Source organism: Zalophus californianus, chromosome 17 (genome assembly GCF_009762305.2).
Source record: "Zalophus californianus isolate mZalCal1 chromosome 17, mZalCal1.pri.v2, whole genome shotgun sequence".
Classification (NCBI taxonomy): domain Eukaryota; kingdom Metazoa; phylum Chordata; class Mammalia; order Carnivora; family Otariidae; genus Zalophus; species Zalophus californianus.
This window is the reverse complement of record NC_045611.1, coordinates 6,732,183-6,750,069: the sequence shown is the minus strand read 5'-3', so window position 1 is coordinate 6,750,069 and position 17,887 is coordinate 6,732,183. Positions and strand designations below refer to the sequence as shown.

The 17,887-nt window shown below is 52.2% G+C and overlaps 1 protein-coding gene across 2 annotated transcripts in view; it reads left to right on the top strand.

The window, feature by feature from the left end:
- Positions 1–17,887, top strand: part of LOC113936058 (c-Maf inducing protein) — a 230,248-nt gene that overhangs the window by 176,250 nt on the left and 36,111 nt on the right. For both annotated transcript variants that reach the window (XM_027618942.2, XM_027618941.2), the window contains exons 4-7: positions 2,043–2,204; positions 6,787–6,828; positions 11,814–11,876; positions 14,427–14,507. In XM_027618942.2, the coding sequence (XP_027474743.1) occupies positions 2,043–2,204; positions 6,787–6,828; positions 11,814–11,876; positions 14,427–14,507 (348 nt within the window). The remainder of the gene's footprint in view (positions 1–2,042; positions 2,205–6,786; positions 6,829–11,813; positions 11,877–14,426; positions 14,508–17,887) is intronic.

Below are 17,887 nucleotides of genomic sequence, written 5' to 3'. Positions count from 1 at the left end.
GGGTGCGTCTTGTCATGAAATTCACGGGGCTCAACAGATCCTCATAGTCACCATCATCCGCCCCCCGACCGTATTCACTGTTCACTAAATACCCTCTCCTGACAGAGCTCCCCATGTATGTCTTCCAGTCCTTACAGGATCTAAAATGATTGACAAGTCATGTCCCCCACCTGAAGAAAATGATGCTAATCCCCCCATTGTTTGTTTCTTTTGGCCTGCCGCCCCTCAGAGAGGACTTGTCTCCTAGTTCTTGATGAGGGATGGTGACTGGCACAGCACAGCCGGACCAAGAGGGAGAATGGAGAGGCTGTCGTGGGCAGGCAGGCCAGCCAGCAGGTGCAAGAGTGCGGGGGGCTGAGGGGACAAGCTACGTTGATTTACATAAGAAAGATCGGGGATTGCGGCGCCTGGTGGCTCAGTCGGTTGAGCGTCTGCCTTCGGCTCAGGTCATGATCCCAGGGTCCTGGGATCGAGCCCCGCATCGGGCTCCCTGCTCCGTGGGGAGCCTGCTTCTCCCTCGGCCTCTGCCCCTCCCCCCCAACCGGTGCTCATTCTCTTAAGTAAATAAAAATTTAAAAAGATCTGGGATGATGAGGGGAAACAGACTGTGTTGTGAGTTAGCTATGTGGGTGATGGTGGTGATGATGGGGCATGATTAGCAAGTGAGAGACTCTGGAAAATCATGGAGTTTGGGAACCAACGGGAGAAAGAAAGTGGGATCCTGTTTGCGTTGCTGTGGGTTGTCCATTTCACCCTCATGAAGTTTCTCCAAAGAGACAGGCTAAGAATCCAGGTTCCCTTTTTGCTGCCAGTGTCTATTCTGTTTGGCCTCTGCCTTCGAATGTGACTCCGTACAGAGAGTGGGCCACGTGGGTCCAGAATTTATGAAGGTCACACACTGAAAGAGGCTGCAGAATATTTTCATGCCTCGTCTGCAGAGGAGGAAACTGAGGCTCAGTAGGTGGTATGCTTTATGGTAAGAACTGGGCCTGCCTCCAGTCTATCCTGTGTTCCACTGCGAGGCCTCACTCAGCACAGTTAACTACTCAGGTTGATAAGGAATAGGTTCCCCCAGATACTTCCCTGAAGGCCCTGGGGTCCAAGACCACTTTGCAATTCCAGACTCAGAAACTAAATGATCAAGGAGAGCCCTGGCAGCCTCGGGGCCAGAGGGGCACCCTGACCTCCTCCCTGCCACTCCCTCATTCAGACTCTGGCTCAGAGATTGCGACTTGTCACCCCAGCTGGCTGCTGGCTCGGTGACACTAAACTTAGGTTTTCCCCAGGGAGCAGAGCACTTAATGAAGGAGTTCATCCAGCGGGAGACTCCCAGGCGAGCCAGGGCGGCAGTGGGCAGGCAGCTGCAGAGCTGGGAGGGTGTTTGGCTGGGTCTTCCGCCTGCTGAGGGTTGCTGTTTCCATGATGTCAGAGAGGCGGAACTCTGCCTCACATCGCGGGAGACAGGAACCCTCGCCCCAGGGCTGTCCGGCTTTGGACGTGACCCTGAGCAAAGGTGAGAATGCTCTTCTTACTCACCAGGAGGAAACTGAGGACTGCCTTAACGTTTCTTGGGGGCTTCCGGGCTTGTCAGCACCTAGCCGGAGTTGAATTCCTGGCCCCAAGCCTGTCTGTCCCTCTTCTTAGCTGGACTCCACTCTCCAGGGGGACGTCTTAGGACCGGGATGAGAGAAACCGTGCCTCCAACTCAAAGAAGGTCCCTCTGTGCACCCTGGAATGCACCCACTCTGACTGTGTGTGAATACTTAGGGAGTACGTTTGGCAGATGTGATCTGAAAGAGAAACCTCTTCATTTTTTTTTTTTTTTTAAGTCATTGGAAGCAGTGTGAAGACTTCTCGGCTAGTGTCTGGGAGGCCTGGTTGGACTTTGCCTTTCTCTGGGAGTCCGTTTCTTACAGGGTGGTCCACCCCGACAGTTTATCAGGGCCTTACACATCTATTGCATTGGTTTCTCTGATCATCTTGCGACTTCCGCCCTCAGCATGTCAATAACATGTTCGTGTCTCCTTCTCTCTCCCGACCAGAAAAAGATTTACAAATATAAGAAAGTCCTGAGTAACCCAAGCCGTTGGGAAGTTGTGTTGAAGGAGATCCGGACTCTGGTGGACATGGCCCTGACATCCCCCCTGCAGGATGACTCCATCAACCAAGCCCCACTGGAAATTGTCTCAAAACTGCTCTCAGAGGTAAGACATTCCTCCTGCTTGATTTTGCACACCCCCCACCCCCGCCTTCAAGTTTTTTTCCTTTCCCTCGGCTGAGCACAACGCCATACCTGGCAGCAGAACTGGACCTGAGTTTGTGCTGTCTCCCCATTCCAAGGAGGTGAGCGGTGTCCCCCAGCCTGAGGGAGCCCAGCAGGAGGTTTGTCCCCAGTGCCTGCAGCTGAGCACCCCGGGGGAGGGGCAGGGGTGAAGGGGCAGGTGTTGCTGTCCTGCCAGGCCCCACCCCTGAACATGGGGGGACCAGTCTTGGGCCTGAGGCTGGGCGGGTGGAGATGATGGTGGCAGCCAGTTTCAGAATTTTCCAGTTCGTCCCCGAGCCGGAGCACGTCGGTCAAGCCCCCAGACGGCACTTCCTCCCTGCCCCTCGGCATTGGGGCCGGCTGGCCCTGCCAGTCTCCATCCTCCCCCCGCCCTGGCCTGCATCAGCTCCAGGGGCCCAGGCAGCGATGGCTTTCTGCCCCCACCACCCGCCCAGCAGCAGAAATTCCGGCAGCAGCCTGCAGCCAACACAGCTTGGCTTTGCCAGGCAGCCCCACACGAGGGCGTGCACTGTGCCGGACACCGTCCTGGGCGTGGGGACGAAGACAAGCCCCTGTCCTCCTGGAGCCCACGTTCCCCCAGGGGGACAGACAGGAGCGAGGGCCTCAATCAGTGTCGGTCCTGCTGTTTTCACAGGGAGGTGACAGCTGCTTGGAAACGCACTGTTTATTCTGCCCCAGCCATCTTGTCAGCGCTTCCCCAAATACTAACACTTGTCTCGTTTGTTTGCCTGCCTGGCCCCCTAGAGACCTGGCGTTGATGACTCCTGATTTAAACTCCGCATGGCCACCAGAGTGGTGCTTCTGTCCCCCTCCTCTGGGACGGGCCCCTGCTCTCCTGGCATGCCCGATTCCCGGAGTAGCTTCTAGATGCTCCCTCTGAGCCCGCACCAGCTCCTTGCTGCCTAGAACCACCCCTTCCTCTGTGGACCCAGGCTGGTTGCTGCCAGTCAGTCCAGGAAACTGGCCCAGGCCTTCCACATCTGCTGAATAGAGGGTCCCTTGCCCTGGAAGCAAGTGGGGGCAAGAAGTAGAAGATAGGCAGTAAAGACTGTTGCAGGTAGGGAAGCAGAGACCATGCCCTCAGGTGTGAGACGGGTTCATTTCACAGAAGAGCAAAGACTCTGGCTCTGAAATGAATCACAGTCACGGTCTGGAATTTGAGACCAGGCCAGGTGCTGTATACCCAACGTTCCCTCCTGGCTTCCCAGCCCGAGCCCGGGCTGGCTGCTCACCATCAGTAAGCACCTGCCATGTGCCAACAGGTGTCAGGTGCCATGCACACAACGTCTCAGGTAGTACGTCTGCCCTAGAGAGCTGGGCCTTGCTGTCTCCGTTATACAATCGATGAAACTGAGGCCCCGAGACACTCAGCAACCTGCTGAGCAAGCAGTGGGGCTGGAAGTTCCACCTTAGGGCTCCCTCCCTCCCACTGCAAGGCCACATCGCCCACCCCTTCTGCTCCTCCAGTCCTCACCCCACCACCACACCATCAGTAGATCAGGCTCGCTGTCAGGACGACGGGGAAGGCGGCAGGTGGGCTCTACCACCAGCTTCTGGCAACATTTGTTTCCATCTTACATGTTGCATAGACCGTGTGTCCCTGGGCCTTTGCATCACCTCTCAGGCCAAGGTTTTAAAAATCATCTGACCCCCAAGCACTAGGGTGGAAAGAGAAAGGCATTTAAAGGGAAAAGAAAAAAGGAAGAAACTTGTATCTGCTGTGTACCTACCGTGTGACAGGCACGGGGTCATTATTATTCACTTTGATAGACAAGCACTGCTGTTTGGTAGGGGACAGAGCTGGGACTGCAGCCCAGGCAGCAGCCCCTCAAGGAAGGCTTAGGGCCTCTCTGAGTGACACGTTTTTTGAGTACATACTCTGTGACCACTGCTTTGGCAGGCATTTAGAGCTGATACTTTACATTTCTCCAGGGACCCTGCGAGGTAAGTCCTAAAATGTACAGACGAGTGAACAGAGGCTCAGAGAGGCTGTCGCTTGCATAAGTGGAGGGCCAGGATCCACACCCAGATCTGTTTTTTTAGAAAGCTCACGCTCTTATGCACAGAGGTAGCATAAATTGGTAGAGACTTTCTAGTGGGGCAGGGAGCGCCCCAGCTGTGTAGGACATGATGGTTGAGAACAGGTGTTGTAGAAGCAGAAGGACCTGGTTCTACACTTCAGGTGCTAACTGGCCTTGGACAATGTACTAGGTCTCTCAGTACCATTTTCTTTTGTGAGTTGGGGCGAAGATGAGCACCCATTCCATAGAATTAAGGATCGAGTGCTCTAATACATACAAAGCGCCTGGCCCTGTGCCTGATATACAGGGAGCACTTGATAAATGGTCACATTTTTGTTGTCATGGGAGATGGTTGTGATCTTGACCTTAAGCTCTCTCAGCTGAAGGGTCTAGGGGGATGGGTGGAAAAACAAACAGATCCTTCCTGCTCCTTGCCCTTTTTTATTTAGAATATATGGGCTAGATTATTTGTTCTCTTTACTCAGGTTGCTCCCCGGGTCTCCTGGGAGGCTCCAGGTGTCCCCAAAGCTACTGGAAGGTGGGCAGGATCCCAAGGAAGAGAGTGAGGAAAGGGGAGGGGGGGGCTCTTGGTTCTGAGAAAGGACTGTCCATCCACTGGCCAAAAAAAGCCACATCCCTGACCCCCCGGGCCTTTGTTGAGTTGAGTAGAGAGAGTGACCATTCAGTTTAGGGTTCCCACGTCCCCTGCGATGCACTGGCTATTAGTGAGTGCTTTCCACCCAGGGTGGAAAATGGCCTTGGTGGAGAGAAGTGTCCCTGCAGAATGGCACAGGCTTCCACCAGCGGTTGGGTCAAAGGAACTGGCATCTATGCTCGCTCTTGCTGGGAAGGTGCACAGGTGTGGTGAGGACTGGGCTGGACCCTTCAGAGCTGCCCAGCACAGCCTGAGAAATGGAACCGTCCCTTGCGTGGGCCAACCATCAGAGCTCAGTAGTTAGAGATGCATGTTTTGGCATCAGGACAGACAGTGGTCCAATCCCCACCCCAACCTCTCTTCCCTGTGCTCCTGGGCAAGCAGCTCCTGGGGCTCAGGTAGCTCATCTGTCGATGGGAGAGGAGGAGAAGCACTGTAAGAAAGAAATGGGTGGGGTGAGGATTACGAAGTGTACTCCTGGCCTGAGGCATGGGGAGCTTGCCGTCAGTCCTAAGGAAAGACCAAAGCTTTCCATCAGAAAAATTATTGATGTTTAATAATCTACCACAAATGGGCTCCTTAAACGCTACCAGTGTCCACAAAAAGAAAAAGCCTTTGGAATCCAAGAAACATCCTTCCACCTTCCACGTGTTCCTGGATTCTAAGCTGGGCCAGGCTGTCTCCATGGGGACCTGGGGACTTGAGGAGCACAGACACTGGTCCAGGTTCCGTGGCAGTCCTCCTGCCTCGGCCAGCCAGGCAGAAGCATGTTCACGGCCCCCTGGCTTAGCTTTTGCTTCAGCTGGTTGTAAACTCCTTGGGTATCCTGATGCTCCTTACAGCTGAAGCCAGGTGGTGAACAAGGTGGGGCTCTTTCTAGAACCCAGGAATGCTCTATCTTGCTAGTTCGCTGTCCAGTGAGGCAGCACGAGACAAGGAGGCAGACGTGGCTCTGTTAGGAGATCTGAATGGAGACCGGTGAGAGCCCGTGCCCACCGAGACGAACGGGCACAACAGAGCATGCCGTGAAACTAGCAGAGAAGACAATAGTGACCATGCCGGGGTTTTCCCACGATTTCTCGCTTCTCGTGTGTTCATTCCTTTCCTCGGTCGTGTATTCACAGGATGGTGGTAATAGGCACCCACTGGGTAAGAAAATTCCAGATCAGGGAGGAAAAAACCCTCAAAATGAAACAAATTTAATCCATTCAACTTATTATTCTTTTTGCAAGCTAATTGCTAGAATTCGAATTTAAAACTTGTTTGGCTCATGGAGCACCATTCTTCCCTGGGAACCCAGCTGGAGAACCACTGAAATAATGTATGTGAGGTGCCTGAAAGCCTGGCACACGGTCAAGATTCAAAAGTCTGTTTCTTTCCGTGTTTACCGTGAACCTGCCTTCTGGCTTCCCGGTAGCATCTGTATGATCAGCATGGAGCACGGGGTTTAAGCCCCCTCTTTGTATCCTCTCACTGAAGCCTATGGAAGTTTCTCCTTTATGGAAGGGGAAACGGAGCCTCACCAAGGAGGAGTGACTGGTTCAAGGTCACATAACTCACAAGGGGTGAAACTGGGACTCGAAACTCGGTGTCGTTCCCCCCCGCACCCCGGCCACCCCAGAGTCATACTCTTTTCCCTTCCTGGCCGAGCCTTGGAGGGTTTTCTGATCTGCTTAATTAAGACAAAGCAACACCTGCACTCTGAGAGGCTGAAAGTGTTTTAAACTGTTTGGACCTTTAAGATGCAAACGTTCCGTTTGATTAATATTGTGGTTTGTTTTGTTTTGTTTTTGTCTACCTCCTCTACTTTCCGCTCACTCCCTTAGAACACAAACTTGACTACCCAGGAGCATGAGAACATCATTGTGGTAAGTCTCTCGAGAGCCCTCTCCCTCTGTCCACCTCCCAGGGCCCACAGTCCTTGCCCCTGTCTGAGTGACTTCTCGAAGCACCGGTGTAATCCACCAGCATGGCGACCTCGCTCAATCTTATCTTTTCTGTCAAGCCAGATGTGTCTGCCTCCTGCCTTTGCACATTTCAGAGCCCCAGTTGATTGAGGGGGTGCATCATTATCAGTCTTTGAGGTTTGTAGCAAATGTGTCTTCATTGCCTCCTCCTTCCTGAGTATGCTGGGGGGAGTTGAAGGCAGATGGCAGAGAGCATATAGTTTATTCAGAGGCATAACCCTATTAGCTGAGAGGTAAATATTCTCTTTCTTGCCCCAGGACGTGTCTCCTAATTAGTCCACGTATAGAACCTGGTTTAATTCTCTCTGATACACAAAGTGAGGTCATATTTTCTGGGACTTGACTATGATGTAAGCGTCTTTGGGGTAAAATAGCTTCCTGGGTGATTTTAAGCTCTGAAATGTGACTCTCACTAGAGAGAAATGAGGTTGCACCTACTGGGTTCCAAGCACTGTGCCATGTATTTGAATCCATAGGTAATGAAGACAGGCCCTGCTCCCAAGGGGTTTATCATCTATTGTAGGAAGACAGATGAGACCACAGCAAAAACAGGATGTAGTATAGAGAGGAGAGTGATAAACTCACCTGGGAGAAAAAGCCATGGTGCTTCCTGGAGGCAATGATGTCTGAACTGGGTTTTGAAGGGTCAATAGGAGTTCGCCAGATGGCAAAACAGAGTAAAGGCATTCCAGAGAGAGGAAACAAAACATGCATCGAGATGTAAAACAACGTGGTAAATTCTGGAAGCTTCGGCATTGCTGGACTGTAAAGCATAAGGACGTGGGAAGTAGGGAGGCAGAACTTGAGATGGAAGTGAGAGGCAAAGCCTTTTGTGCCCTGAAAGGACATTCACCTGCCCCAGCGGTCCTACGGCTACAGCCTTTGAAACAGGGGCAGGATGCCAACTCCATGCCCCTCTGAGCCAAATGAAGATTTCGTAGGCCCACCCACTTGGCCCTGGCAAGCCCAGCCTGGAGATTCACCCTCCTCACCCCAGCTGGGTCTTGTGGGTACCAAAGGAGGTGGGTCCTAGGCCACTTATTATGGAGAGTAGAGGCAGCAGCTTCTGTGGAGTCCCGCCTACAGTGGCTGGCACATAGTAGGTGTTCAGTGGGAATTGGCACATAGTAGGTGGTCAGTGAGAATTTGCTAAAAATATAAAAGGTTTTTTGTTTTGTTTTGTTTTTTTCCCCTTGCTGCATCCTGACCACTCATTGCCTTCTCTTGCCAGAACAGGGGGATTGTCAACCTGGGTGCCCCCACTCACTACCACCACCTTTCTCTGGTATACCACTAATTAGTAAATTCATTTAACAAACATTTGTTGACATGTAAAGACAAGTATGTACCAAACACTAGTCTGTGTTCCACAGACCTAGAGCTGCTGTTGAGAGATTTACTGTGTGCTAGAAGAACCTGGCAGGTCGGCCGATAATCAGGGGTTGAGATTTGTTTGGAGTGTTAGGGGAGCACAGAGGGCAGATACCTAACATCCTCTGCCAATGAGCGTGCTGGGAGGAGGATGACGGAGGGCTTCCAGGTGGAGGTGAGCAAACTGGATCTTAAAGGAGGGGTAGGAGTGCTCCAGGGAAAGGCAGTCCAGGGAGAGGGCCCGGCATGGGAACGGCAGAGCAGCAAGACTGGCAAAGCAGGCAGGGACACGGGTACGGCATGGGAACGGCAGAGCAGCAAGACTGGCAAAGCAGGCAGGGACACGGGTACCAGGGAAGGAGTTGGCACCTTCCTCTCCCTGCTGGCGCTACCTATGGATCCACCCCCCGCCCCCTGCTCTTCAACCCTGGAGGACGGGTGAGGGCTTTGGACTGGGGATGAGCCTGGGAAAGGAATTTTGATCTGAGCGATCCAGGCTGCTTTTATCCAGCTAATTTGGTGAGGCTGACCCCTTAATTGGGCTGGGCTAAGCTGCCCTGCTCAACAGACGTGCCCGAGAACAGAGAAGAATTTGATCTGAGGTCTGCCCCCTCAGCCCTGCGTTTTACAGCCTCCCTTCCAGTGCTCTTGATTACCAGTGCCCTTATCATCATTGGGAAGCGGCCTTCCTGTCCAGAGATGACATTATCTGATTTGACCGGTTGGCAATTAGTCTTCTCCCAGCAGGGCTTGGTATGTTTTTAATGTGCTTGTTTTTCAGAAATACTTTCACAAGTGACTTGAGTTGGTTTTATGCGGCCCATCTGGGGTCGGGCATCTCTCTGTGCTGGTAACAGATGGCACATCACTGGACGTGCATGGACCTGGAGCCCAGACCCCAGCTGCCGTCCCACGTGCTTGAAGCTCAGTGTGAGCTCAAGTTTTGAGCCGGTGCAGACCCCAGGCTCACCCCCCACTAGCTGTGACCTTGGGCAAGCAATGGGAGAACTTTAGTTTTATTGTATTGAAAATATCTTTAAGATATTCTTTAAAAATACTTTTGCAAGTATTCCGTGAAAATAATTTCATTAGAAGGAAGGAAGGAAGAAAAAGGATTTCACCCTAGCCCACTGTCCTCTTCAGAGAAAGCCCCTGGCGGTTTTCAGGTGGTGACAAAGCCACACGGATACGGCTGTGTTTTTATTTTTTGTTTTCAGCATTAATGATGCATTGCTAGATGGGCTGTTCTGCGTTGGTTCTTTCTTGTAACACGTCTTGGGGATGCTTTCAAGTCTCTTCGTGCCCATGTGCCCCACGGTTTCCAGCCTCAGTACCTGTGGCATTTGGGGATGAATCATTGCTTCTGGGGGGGCCGGTCCTGGGCATTGTAGAATGTTGAGCAGCATCCCTGCCTTAACCCACTAGATGCCGGAAACTCTTCCCCGTCGATGATCAAAAATGTGGCTCCAGACGTGCCAACATCCCCTGGGAGGCAGAGTCAACCCTAGTTGAGGACCGTTGGCCCACGCATACTTTCTACTGGCTCTAAAATATTATTATTTAACCAGATGGCCATTCCAATCATTTTCAGCTAATATGACATATTAAGGCTGAGTCTTCTCATTTATGAAATGGGCATGCCTTTCTTACAGGGTTCCTGGGAAGGTTCAGTGAGCTAATGCACCTAACATGCTCAGCCAAGGGCCGGGCTTAAAGAAAGAGTCCACAGAATATAAGCTCTTTTTATTAATCATACCTTTTAAAATAATCATAACTCTGTGACCAGGGCAGGACTGGTAACCTCCCCTACCCTCTGTCTCTTCATCTGTACAAGTGGGAATAGCTCCCGCTTGACCTCACAGAGTTGTCATGAGGATCAAATGAGATAATAGCGTGGAAGCACAGAGCCCCTGCCTGACGCCCACTCTGGGCACTTAAATCCTTCCCACTCCTTTATTCCTTGACTCATTCTCGAGAAAGAGGGGCCTGGCATGAGTGAAGGGGCTCAACCCTGCACGTGATCTGCACTGTGCTGGACGGTGCCGCCCTAGACAGGTAAGACCCTGGGCCATTGGTCAGCCTGGTTGGCGGTGCTACACAGCAGAACTTCAGTATCACTGACTTCCTCCTTCACAGGGATGCATTCGCACAAGTGAGGTCGTCTCTTCCTGGCATCCAGTGATGCTTCCTTTCCCTGATGGTCCCAAGCCTGGCGGAAGGCCTTGCTGAGAGGTCCCTACCCATATTCAAAGGCATCACTGCAGGGAACAGATCACCGAGACCCTCTGAAATTGAGGAGGCAGGGTCTGAGCCTGGAAGTCAGTGATGGGGAGAGCGTGTCCTCACAGAGCCCTCCTGGGAGTCGGGCAGAATCGCCACCCTTTGCCGCTATGTCCAGTACTGCCCAAGACAGCCCCCCCCCCCCCCGGCCCGTGATGGTGGCAATGGGCTTATCCTGAGGCTGAGACTCCAAAACTTGTACAGTTTTCTCTCATCAAATTCCCCCAGCAACCCTGTGAGTCAGTCACTCTAGTGCTCCCCATTTTATAGGCTAGAAGACTAATGCCCAGAGAGGTTGAGTTGCTCACTCAGGGTCACACAGCCTGGCAGTCTTGGTGCTGGGTCCTGGGTCTCCTCGTTGCTAACCTTGTGCTCAGTGTGCACACAGGAATGTGAGTGGACTTCACCTAGGCATTAACCATCCAGTAACTAATATTTATGGAGAGCCGGCCCTATTTCAGACTTTATACCAGGGGTCCTCAGTTCGGTGTAGTTTTGTCCCCCATGAGGCATTTGGCAATGTCTGGACACGTTTCTTTTCCATTGTTCAAATATTTTATTTGAATCTGAAGTTTAGCACAATCATTAAAACAGGAATTATGAAAGGGGAGGAAAAATCAAGAATCAGACGTCATTCGGGCCATGGGAACCTTGTAGAGAAATGGCAGTGGGAACCAGTAAGAACCATACAGCTAGCCCAAGAAGCCTTGGTGAGACACGAACTCAACGGGCGTTAGATGTTCCAACCTGCCTTCATATGAAATGAAGTGTGTCAGGAGGCTTTTTGATTGTCACAACTGGCTGAGGCTTGCGACTGGCATCCAGTGGGTTGAGAACAAGGTCCCTGCTAAACGTCCCGCAGGCCCTCCCCCCCGTTCTTCTGGTGACTCTCTGCTCCGCTTCCCAGGTGGGAACTCGGGCGTTAAGAGAGAGGAAATAGCTTGTTCTAACAGGCTGTAGTAAGTGCCAGACCTAGAACTCGCACCCAGGACTCTGCCCCCAGTGCCTGGGGTTAGAACCACGATCCCGTCCTGCCCCGTAATCCGGGCCTGTTGATCTGAGGGGGATGTGGACGGACATCAGCAGGTTACGGAGCCCCTGTCAGTGTGCATTTGCCTGGAGGGCAGCCCAGAGCTTCTATCAGCTTCTCAGTGGGTGCCATGAGCCCCCCCCCACCGACCCCGATAGGATTCCTTTCTAGAGATTCCAGCTGACATTTGTTTGTTTTCTTTCAGGCAATTGCTCCTTTGCTGGAAAACAACCATCCACCACCAGATCTCTGTGAATTCTTTTGCAAGGTATGGCATGACTGAAATGGGGCTGTATTTGCAGGAGGCAGCCTGCCTCTGTGTGTGTGTGCTGGGGGTTGGCTTTGCATAATTTGCTGAAAACCCAGGCTTCCCCGACCTGGGTCAGGGCCCCAGACAGAGCCAGAAGGCAAGTCAGGCAGCCTGTTCTTAGAGTTACCGCTGTCTCTCTGTCAGACAGGTGATAAACAAGGCCCAGGGTCCAAACCAGTGGGTCAGGGAGGAGCGTCCAGCTTTTCCTTGGAATATCTTGGTAGCTGTCTTGGGAGAAATTTGTAGCAGATTTTCTGGGTTCCTGACGTCAGAGCTGGTTTATTATTAGCCACGGCTCCTCTGAGCACCGGCTGGCCCACAGTGGGACACAGCCATGGGGCTTTTCCTGAACAGGGAAAACAGGCAGGGGATGCCAGGTTAGCCGGGAGGAGCCACAGAGCAGCCCATCCACTCCCTTGGACCCAGAGTCAGGCTGCTTGCAGGAGGTTTACATGGAACGTGCCCGGGGCATGTCGGGCAGCAGCCATCCCTCACTCTGAAAACACACTGCAACAGTCCGGGGCCTCAACCAGCAGGCAGTCCTGTTTTGTTCTTTGCTTGTGATTTTTTTTTTTTTTTTTTTTTTTTTTTTTTTACTGTAATGACTTGATGTCCTTGGAGAGACGCAAGGTTTGCTGCTACCCCAGCACTCTCTGCTCTAGCACCTGCTGACTCACTTCACTCATGCTCCTTCCCTCCCTGGCTCCTTCCACAGCCTGTCCTTGGCGGGGGGCGTGGACTATGTCCACCAGCGAGATGAGCACGTGGCCTGGCAAAGCAGGCACCTGGGAGGCCCAGTGGTTTCTGGAGGAAAGGGGACTGCCATGCCCTTACTGCCTCTGCACCCCGCTCAGAGAGCATGCTCTCTCTGTTTGTCAGAGGGCAGGAGCCTCAGAGATTATAGAGACAGGGTCGTGTTACCCCCTTTGGCCCAGTGTCTCCAGCAGGAGACCTTTTCCGGCGACCCACAGCGCAGAGGCTGGGCGCAGCCTGCCGGCCCGAAGCACCCGCGTGTGTTCTCAGTGTGCGTGTCCGGGCACGTGGCAGTGTGTGCCTTCTGGGCCAGGCAGGTGAGCGTCTGGCTGAGCCCGTGCACGTGTGTAAGCAAGAGCGTGCCTGCACGGGCATCAGGCTTCGGTGCTGAATCGAGGCCCCCTCCTCCCTGGGCCTCAGTGAGACTAAAGACAACTAAAACAGGGGCCTTCTTGGACCCCGGCACTGCCCCGACCGGGGTGGGGTCACATATCCCAGGGCTTCATATCCTGCTCCCTTACCTATCACAGCAGGCCATCTCGTCTCTCAGTATTTTGTCCAATTTCATCCAAATCTGTTCCTTGTTCTCCTCTCAAGCTGTATGGTTTCTCCCAGATTTCATGGTTTTCAAACTCTTGTTCTAAAACAGTGGACCTTCGTTCAAAGTAAATCATACCTGCGGGTTCCTGGTTTGAAAACTCACGGTGTAGAAGAAACCATTCTTTTTGGCATTTCCTGATAGAACTCCAGTTGGTCCTCAAATAGAAGGCTGCCCTGTCCTTTGGAGGGAGGGGTCCGAGCCTAGGGGGCCCGTGAGCCTTCAGGCTGCTTTTCCTCTGGGGCGTCGGAGTCCCAGCCTCAGTGCCCCACCCACCAGGCGGCCTGCCCAGAGAGGAGAGCTTGAGGGGGAACGAAGCCACCCCCCACTGGCTCCACGCTGGGCCACACTGGACACGCCTGGGCAGCCTTGCCTGCCAGATTTCAAAACCAGAACCCTAAGATCTGAGGAAAACTTATTGATCTTGGATTTCCCAGGAAGGCCCTGATTTCTAATATCCCAGGTCCAGGGTCCTCATCCAGGGGTTAGAAACTCAGTACCTTCAGGCCCGGGCAGGTTATAAATATGTTCGCGTGGTGGGGTCTCCTCTGTTCCACCTGAAGGCCTTCAATTTCACTTTGAAAAAACAAAACATGCTGATGAAGTAAAGTACATCTGAGAGGGGCATTTGATGGCCTGCAGACTGCTGCCAGCCTATCAAAGCCAACAACTGAAAAGCCACAGAACTGTCAAGATTCTGGGGTCCAGACACTAAACGCCTGGCATTCTTGCACCCAGTTTTCAAGAGACTCCTCTGTTAGACCGTGCCCTCTGATCCTCAGTGCTACAGTGTTCCTGGGGTAAATCAGGACCTGTCCAAATGGACGCCTGTCTGTACCATCTGATGAAAACTCAGACTTTATTATTTCTTTTTACAGATTTGATTTAATCTTTAGAGATTAGAGAGAGCAAGAGAGAGCATGTGCTGAGGGAGAGGCAGAGGGAGAGGGAGAAACAGGCTTCCCGCCGAGCAGGGAGCCCGTTGCGGGGCTCGATCCCAGGACCCTGGGATCATGACCTGAGCCGAAGGCAGACGCTTTGCCGACTGAGCCACCCAGGAGCCCCACGATCTCAGACTTTAAGAGCCACAGGCCACAGGCCACAGGCTTGTGGACCCTGCCAGGCTCAGTGCTGACAGTGCCCTTCTGTCTCCCCAGCACTGCAGAGAGCGGCCCCGGTCCATGGTGGTCATCGAAGTGTTCACTCCCGTGGTCCAGAGAATCCTCAAGCATAATATGGTGAGTTCCCCTGACAGCCCGACTGCAAAGCCAGTCTTTCACTTTTCCCCAGCCTTTTGCCATTCCCCAAAGATTTGGGGAACAGGGTTGTCTGGCCTGGCCTGACAGCCAGGGACTGGGGTTGGGATTCTGTTGAGGTTGGGGTGTTCATGCAGCCTGTCCTCCTTGGCTCTTATCTTCTTCTTAAGGCAACAGGAAGAATATTTTTCACAGTAAAAATAACAAAAATAGCGTGGCTGGGGGAGAAGAGAGAAGTTTCCCATGTGTAGATTCACAAACGTCTACAGACACTCCGCCCTCAAGGAGGGGGACTGGAGCTCCTTACATCTTCAGTGGGGCCGTGCACACCGTGTCCTTCCAGAGGCACAGTATGGAAAAGGGGAGAAGAGTGACCGTACGGTGGAGAAACCTAAAGTCACAGCCGCTGCCAGTGGGTCACGGTCAGCAGCCGCAGTCACGTGAGGGCATGCACCCTGATACGGTGTGACGAACAGGGCGCCGTACCTCTCGGGGCTTCTTCTCTTAAACCCACAGGCCCCGTTTAGTCCTGAGAGAAACATCAGTCCGGTCCCCGTTGAGGGACATTTCTGCAAAACACCTGACCAGCACTGCTCAAAACTGTCCAGCCCATCGAGAACAAGAAAAGCCTAGAAACTGTCACAGCCCAGAGGAGCCTAAGGCGACAAGAGGACTAAATGTAGTGGGGTGTCCTGGCTGGGATCCTGGAACCGCAAAAAGACATCAGGGGAAACAAAGGCAATCTGAATAGAGTATAGGCTTGGCAGTGTGCGTGGCCTCTTGGCGTTCTTATCAGTTCAGTGAGAGTAGCAAATATCATTCTTTCTCCATGTTGCACGTGGGGAAACTGAGGCTTAGCAGAGTCCGCTCACTGGCCCCAGGGGCCACAGCTAGGAATGAGAATAACTAGCATCTACTCATAGATATTTACTGAGCACTTTCTGAGAGCCAGACACAATGTGACGCTCAAGCATGTCACATGTCTTTTAACCCTATGAAAGCCCGGGAGCCCCTTTCATAGGTGAGGTGTCTGGGACCCAGAAAGGCTCCGTAGGTCACTCAGGGAACCAATGAGCAGCCCTTAGTGCTCATGAGGGGTGCTGAGGAGCAGCCGTCGAATGTGAGGGCCAGTGTTCCAATGTGCTCTCCAGAGCCAGCCACCAACCAGGACTCAAGACACCTGGGTGATATGGAGGCATCTCTGTAATTGCAGCACACGTTGGAGCACTGAGTCAGATGTGGGGTACCCATGACTACTGCCCCCCTGCCCTGTCAGGATTCAGCATGTGAAGACCACTGTGTCTCTACACCAATCCCCTAATCCCAGTCCGGACGGAAGTGTATGACACATGTGCTATTCTGCCCCATCCACACTCGTGGCAGACATCATCAGTCGATTACAGCACCCTTCCTGCTGAGCGCTCTGAAGAGATAGCTTCAGAATCTGTCTCAACACAGCATTCCAGCAGCCACTCTGAATGGTGCTGGCACCTTACGGGTTCTCTTTACCATTGTCTGCCCTGGGCAATCCCATACCATAATTGAATTGCTGCTTATTTCTGAGATCTTCCTTGATTTGAGATAAATGCATTTCTGATTTTCACAACACAGCGGAGAGGAATACTCCATCCAGTTCTTTCTCCGGGACTGACAAAGAAGTTCCCCATGGTAGTGGTGGAGAGCGTAAATTTGTGCCCTAATTTGGGCTTTTATAGTTTCAGGGGCACTCTCTGGCTTCAGGCTTCTGAGAGGAAAAGATTTCGGATTGTTCACTTTAAAATCACTGTGGAGGCGGTGTGAGGTGAGGGTTGTACCCTTTTCAGAGTCTAGAGCAGAGATTTCAGAGTTTCTTTTGCAAAGGACCTTCCCGTCACAACTTACCAATGACAGAGCCAAACCCCCAGGGTATACTGTCTGGGCCCATGCCTCCTTGGGCACAGAAACATTTTTGTGTATTCTGTGGTCATCAATAAGCTGTTTAATAATGCTTCTTTTGGGACATCTGACTTCCGAGGGAAAAGAGTCCAAATTCAGGCCAGCCTCCCACGGCTTAACCATACAACATCTCCCTTATATTTGGTTAGTTTTATGGGCCTAGAGTGTTGACCATGTAATAATTTTCTGGATAAAATTCAGAACAGCTACAGGGCAAATCCACAATTTATAGCATCTGTTGTGGCCTGGCAGAGATCAGGGACCTTCAGGCATGAATTCTCACTTGACGTTTAAAGAGCTCCCCAAGTGATCCTCAGCGTCTGGGGATACGATAAAGCTTTGTGTCGCTCTTTGCTCTTGGCGTCTAGTTACACACCATGAACTCTGTTAGAAGAGAACTGTAGATAGGATGGAGGGGCATTAGTCCCTTCCGCAGAAGGACAGGTGCGCGTGAAGCAGTGATCGTGGCTTCTGTAGGCACAGGAAACATGGCAGACCTTTGGTGTCACTCATTTCATGCTCCCTACAGCTTATTTCCCGGCCATGGGCCAGATGCACTATTTTGAGCTCGGGCTTCTGGCTGGTGTGGGGAGTGTAGTCACTGGCTAATGGGTGTGCCTACCCACCAGCTACACGACTGTCAGCATCACACGAGCAGCGGCTTCTCTTCACTGTGCATGCAGCGTTTCTCATTAAGGAGGCACTGGAACATTTGGGAGCTGGAGGAAATCATAGACCACAGAGGTGTTCTGGGACTTTAGAGCCTCCCTTATCCTCAGGGTGCATCTTTTGGCAAATGTATCACGTGTCCCATTTCATGGATGAGTACATTGAATCTTAGAGAAGAGTCTCAGAGAGTGTTACTCACTGGACTGAAATAAAAATTAGATACAAATGGAAGCAGTCCTCTAGAATGTTCTCCTGGAGATTCTAAACAATTTGTTAAACTGTATTCTCAAGAGTGCCTGTGGTCCCTAGTGGACCAGTGGGTGATCTGACCACCTGCTTTTCCAGGAAGAGCATTTTTAGCTTTTCCAAAGAGGTAAAATGTCCCTCACCCACATGTCGAAAGGCCATCAGACCCATCTATAATGTTCATTTCCAAGAAAATGACCTTGACTCTCCAGAAATCTAATAGCAAAGATAAGGATGGTTATCTTTAGCAGGGTTGAGCTGAAGCAGTTTCCATGGACTCCTAAACCCTTAGAAGTGAAAGGGGGGCATAGAGATCCACGGTTACAGCCCTCACTCCACAACAGAGGCGATGAGGCCCCGAGAGGACCCACACAGCCTTTTTCCAGGGCACTAGGGGACTTGGGGACTTGGGGACTTGAGATGTCTTCCTTAGTTTGGAAGCACAATCAAGTTTCAGTTTTCTCTTCAGGCAGGGGCCTTATGTAGCCCAGTGCTCTGTGTGTGTGAGTGTG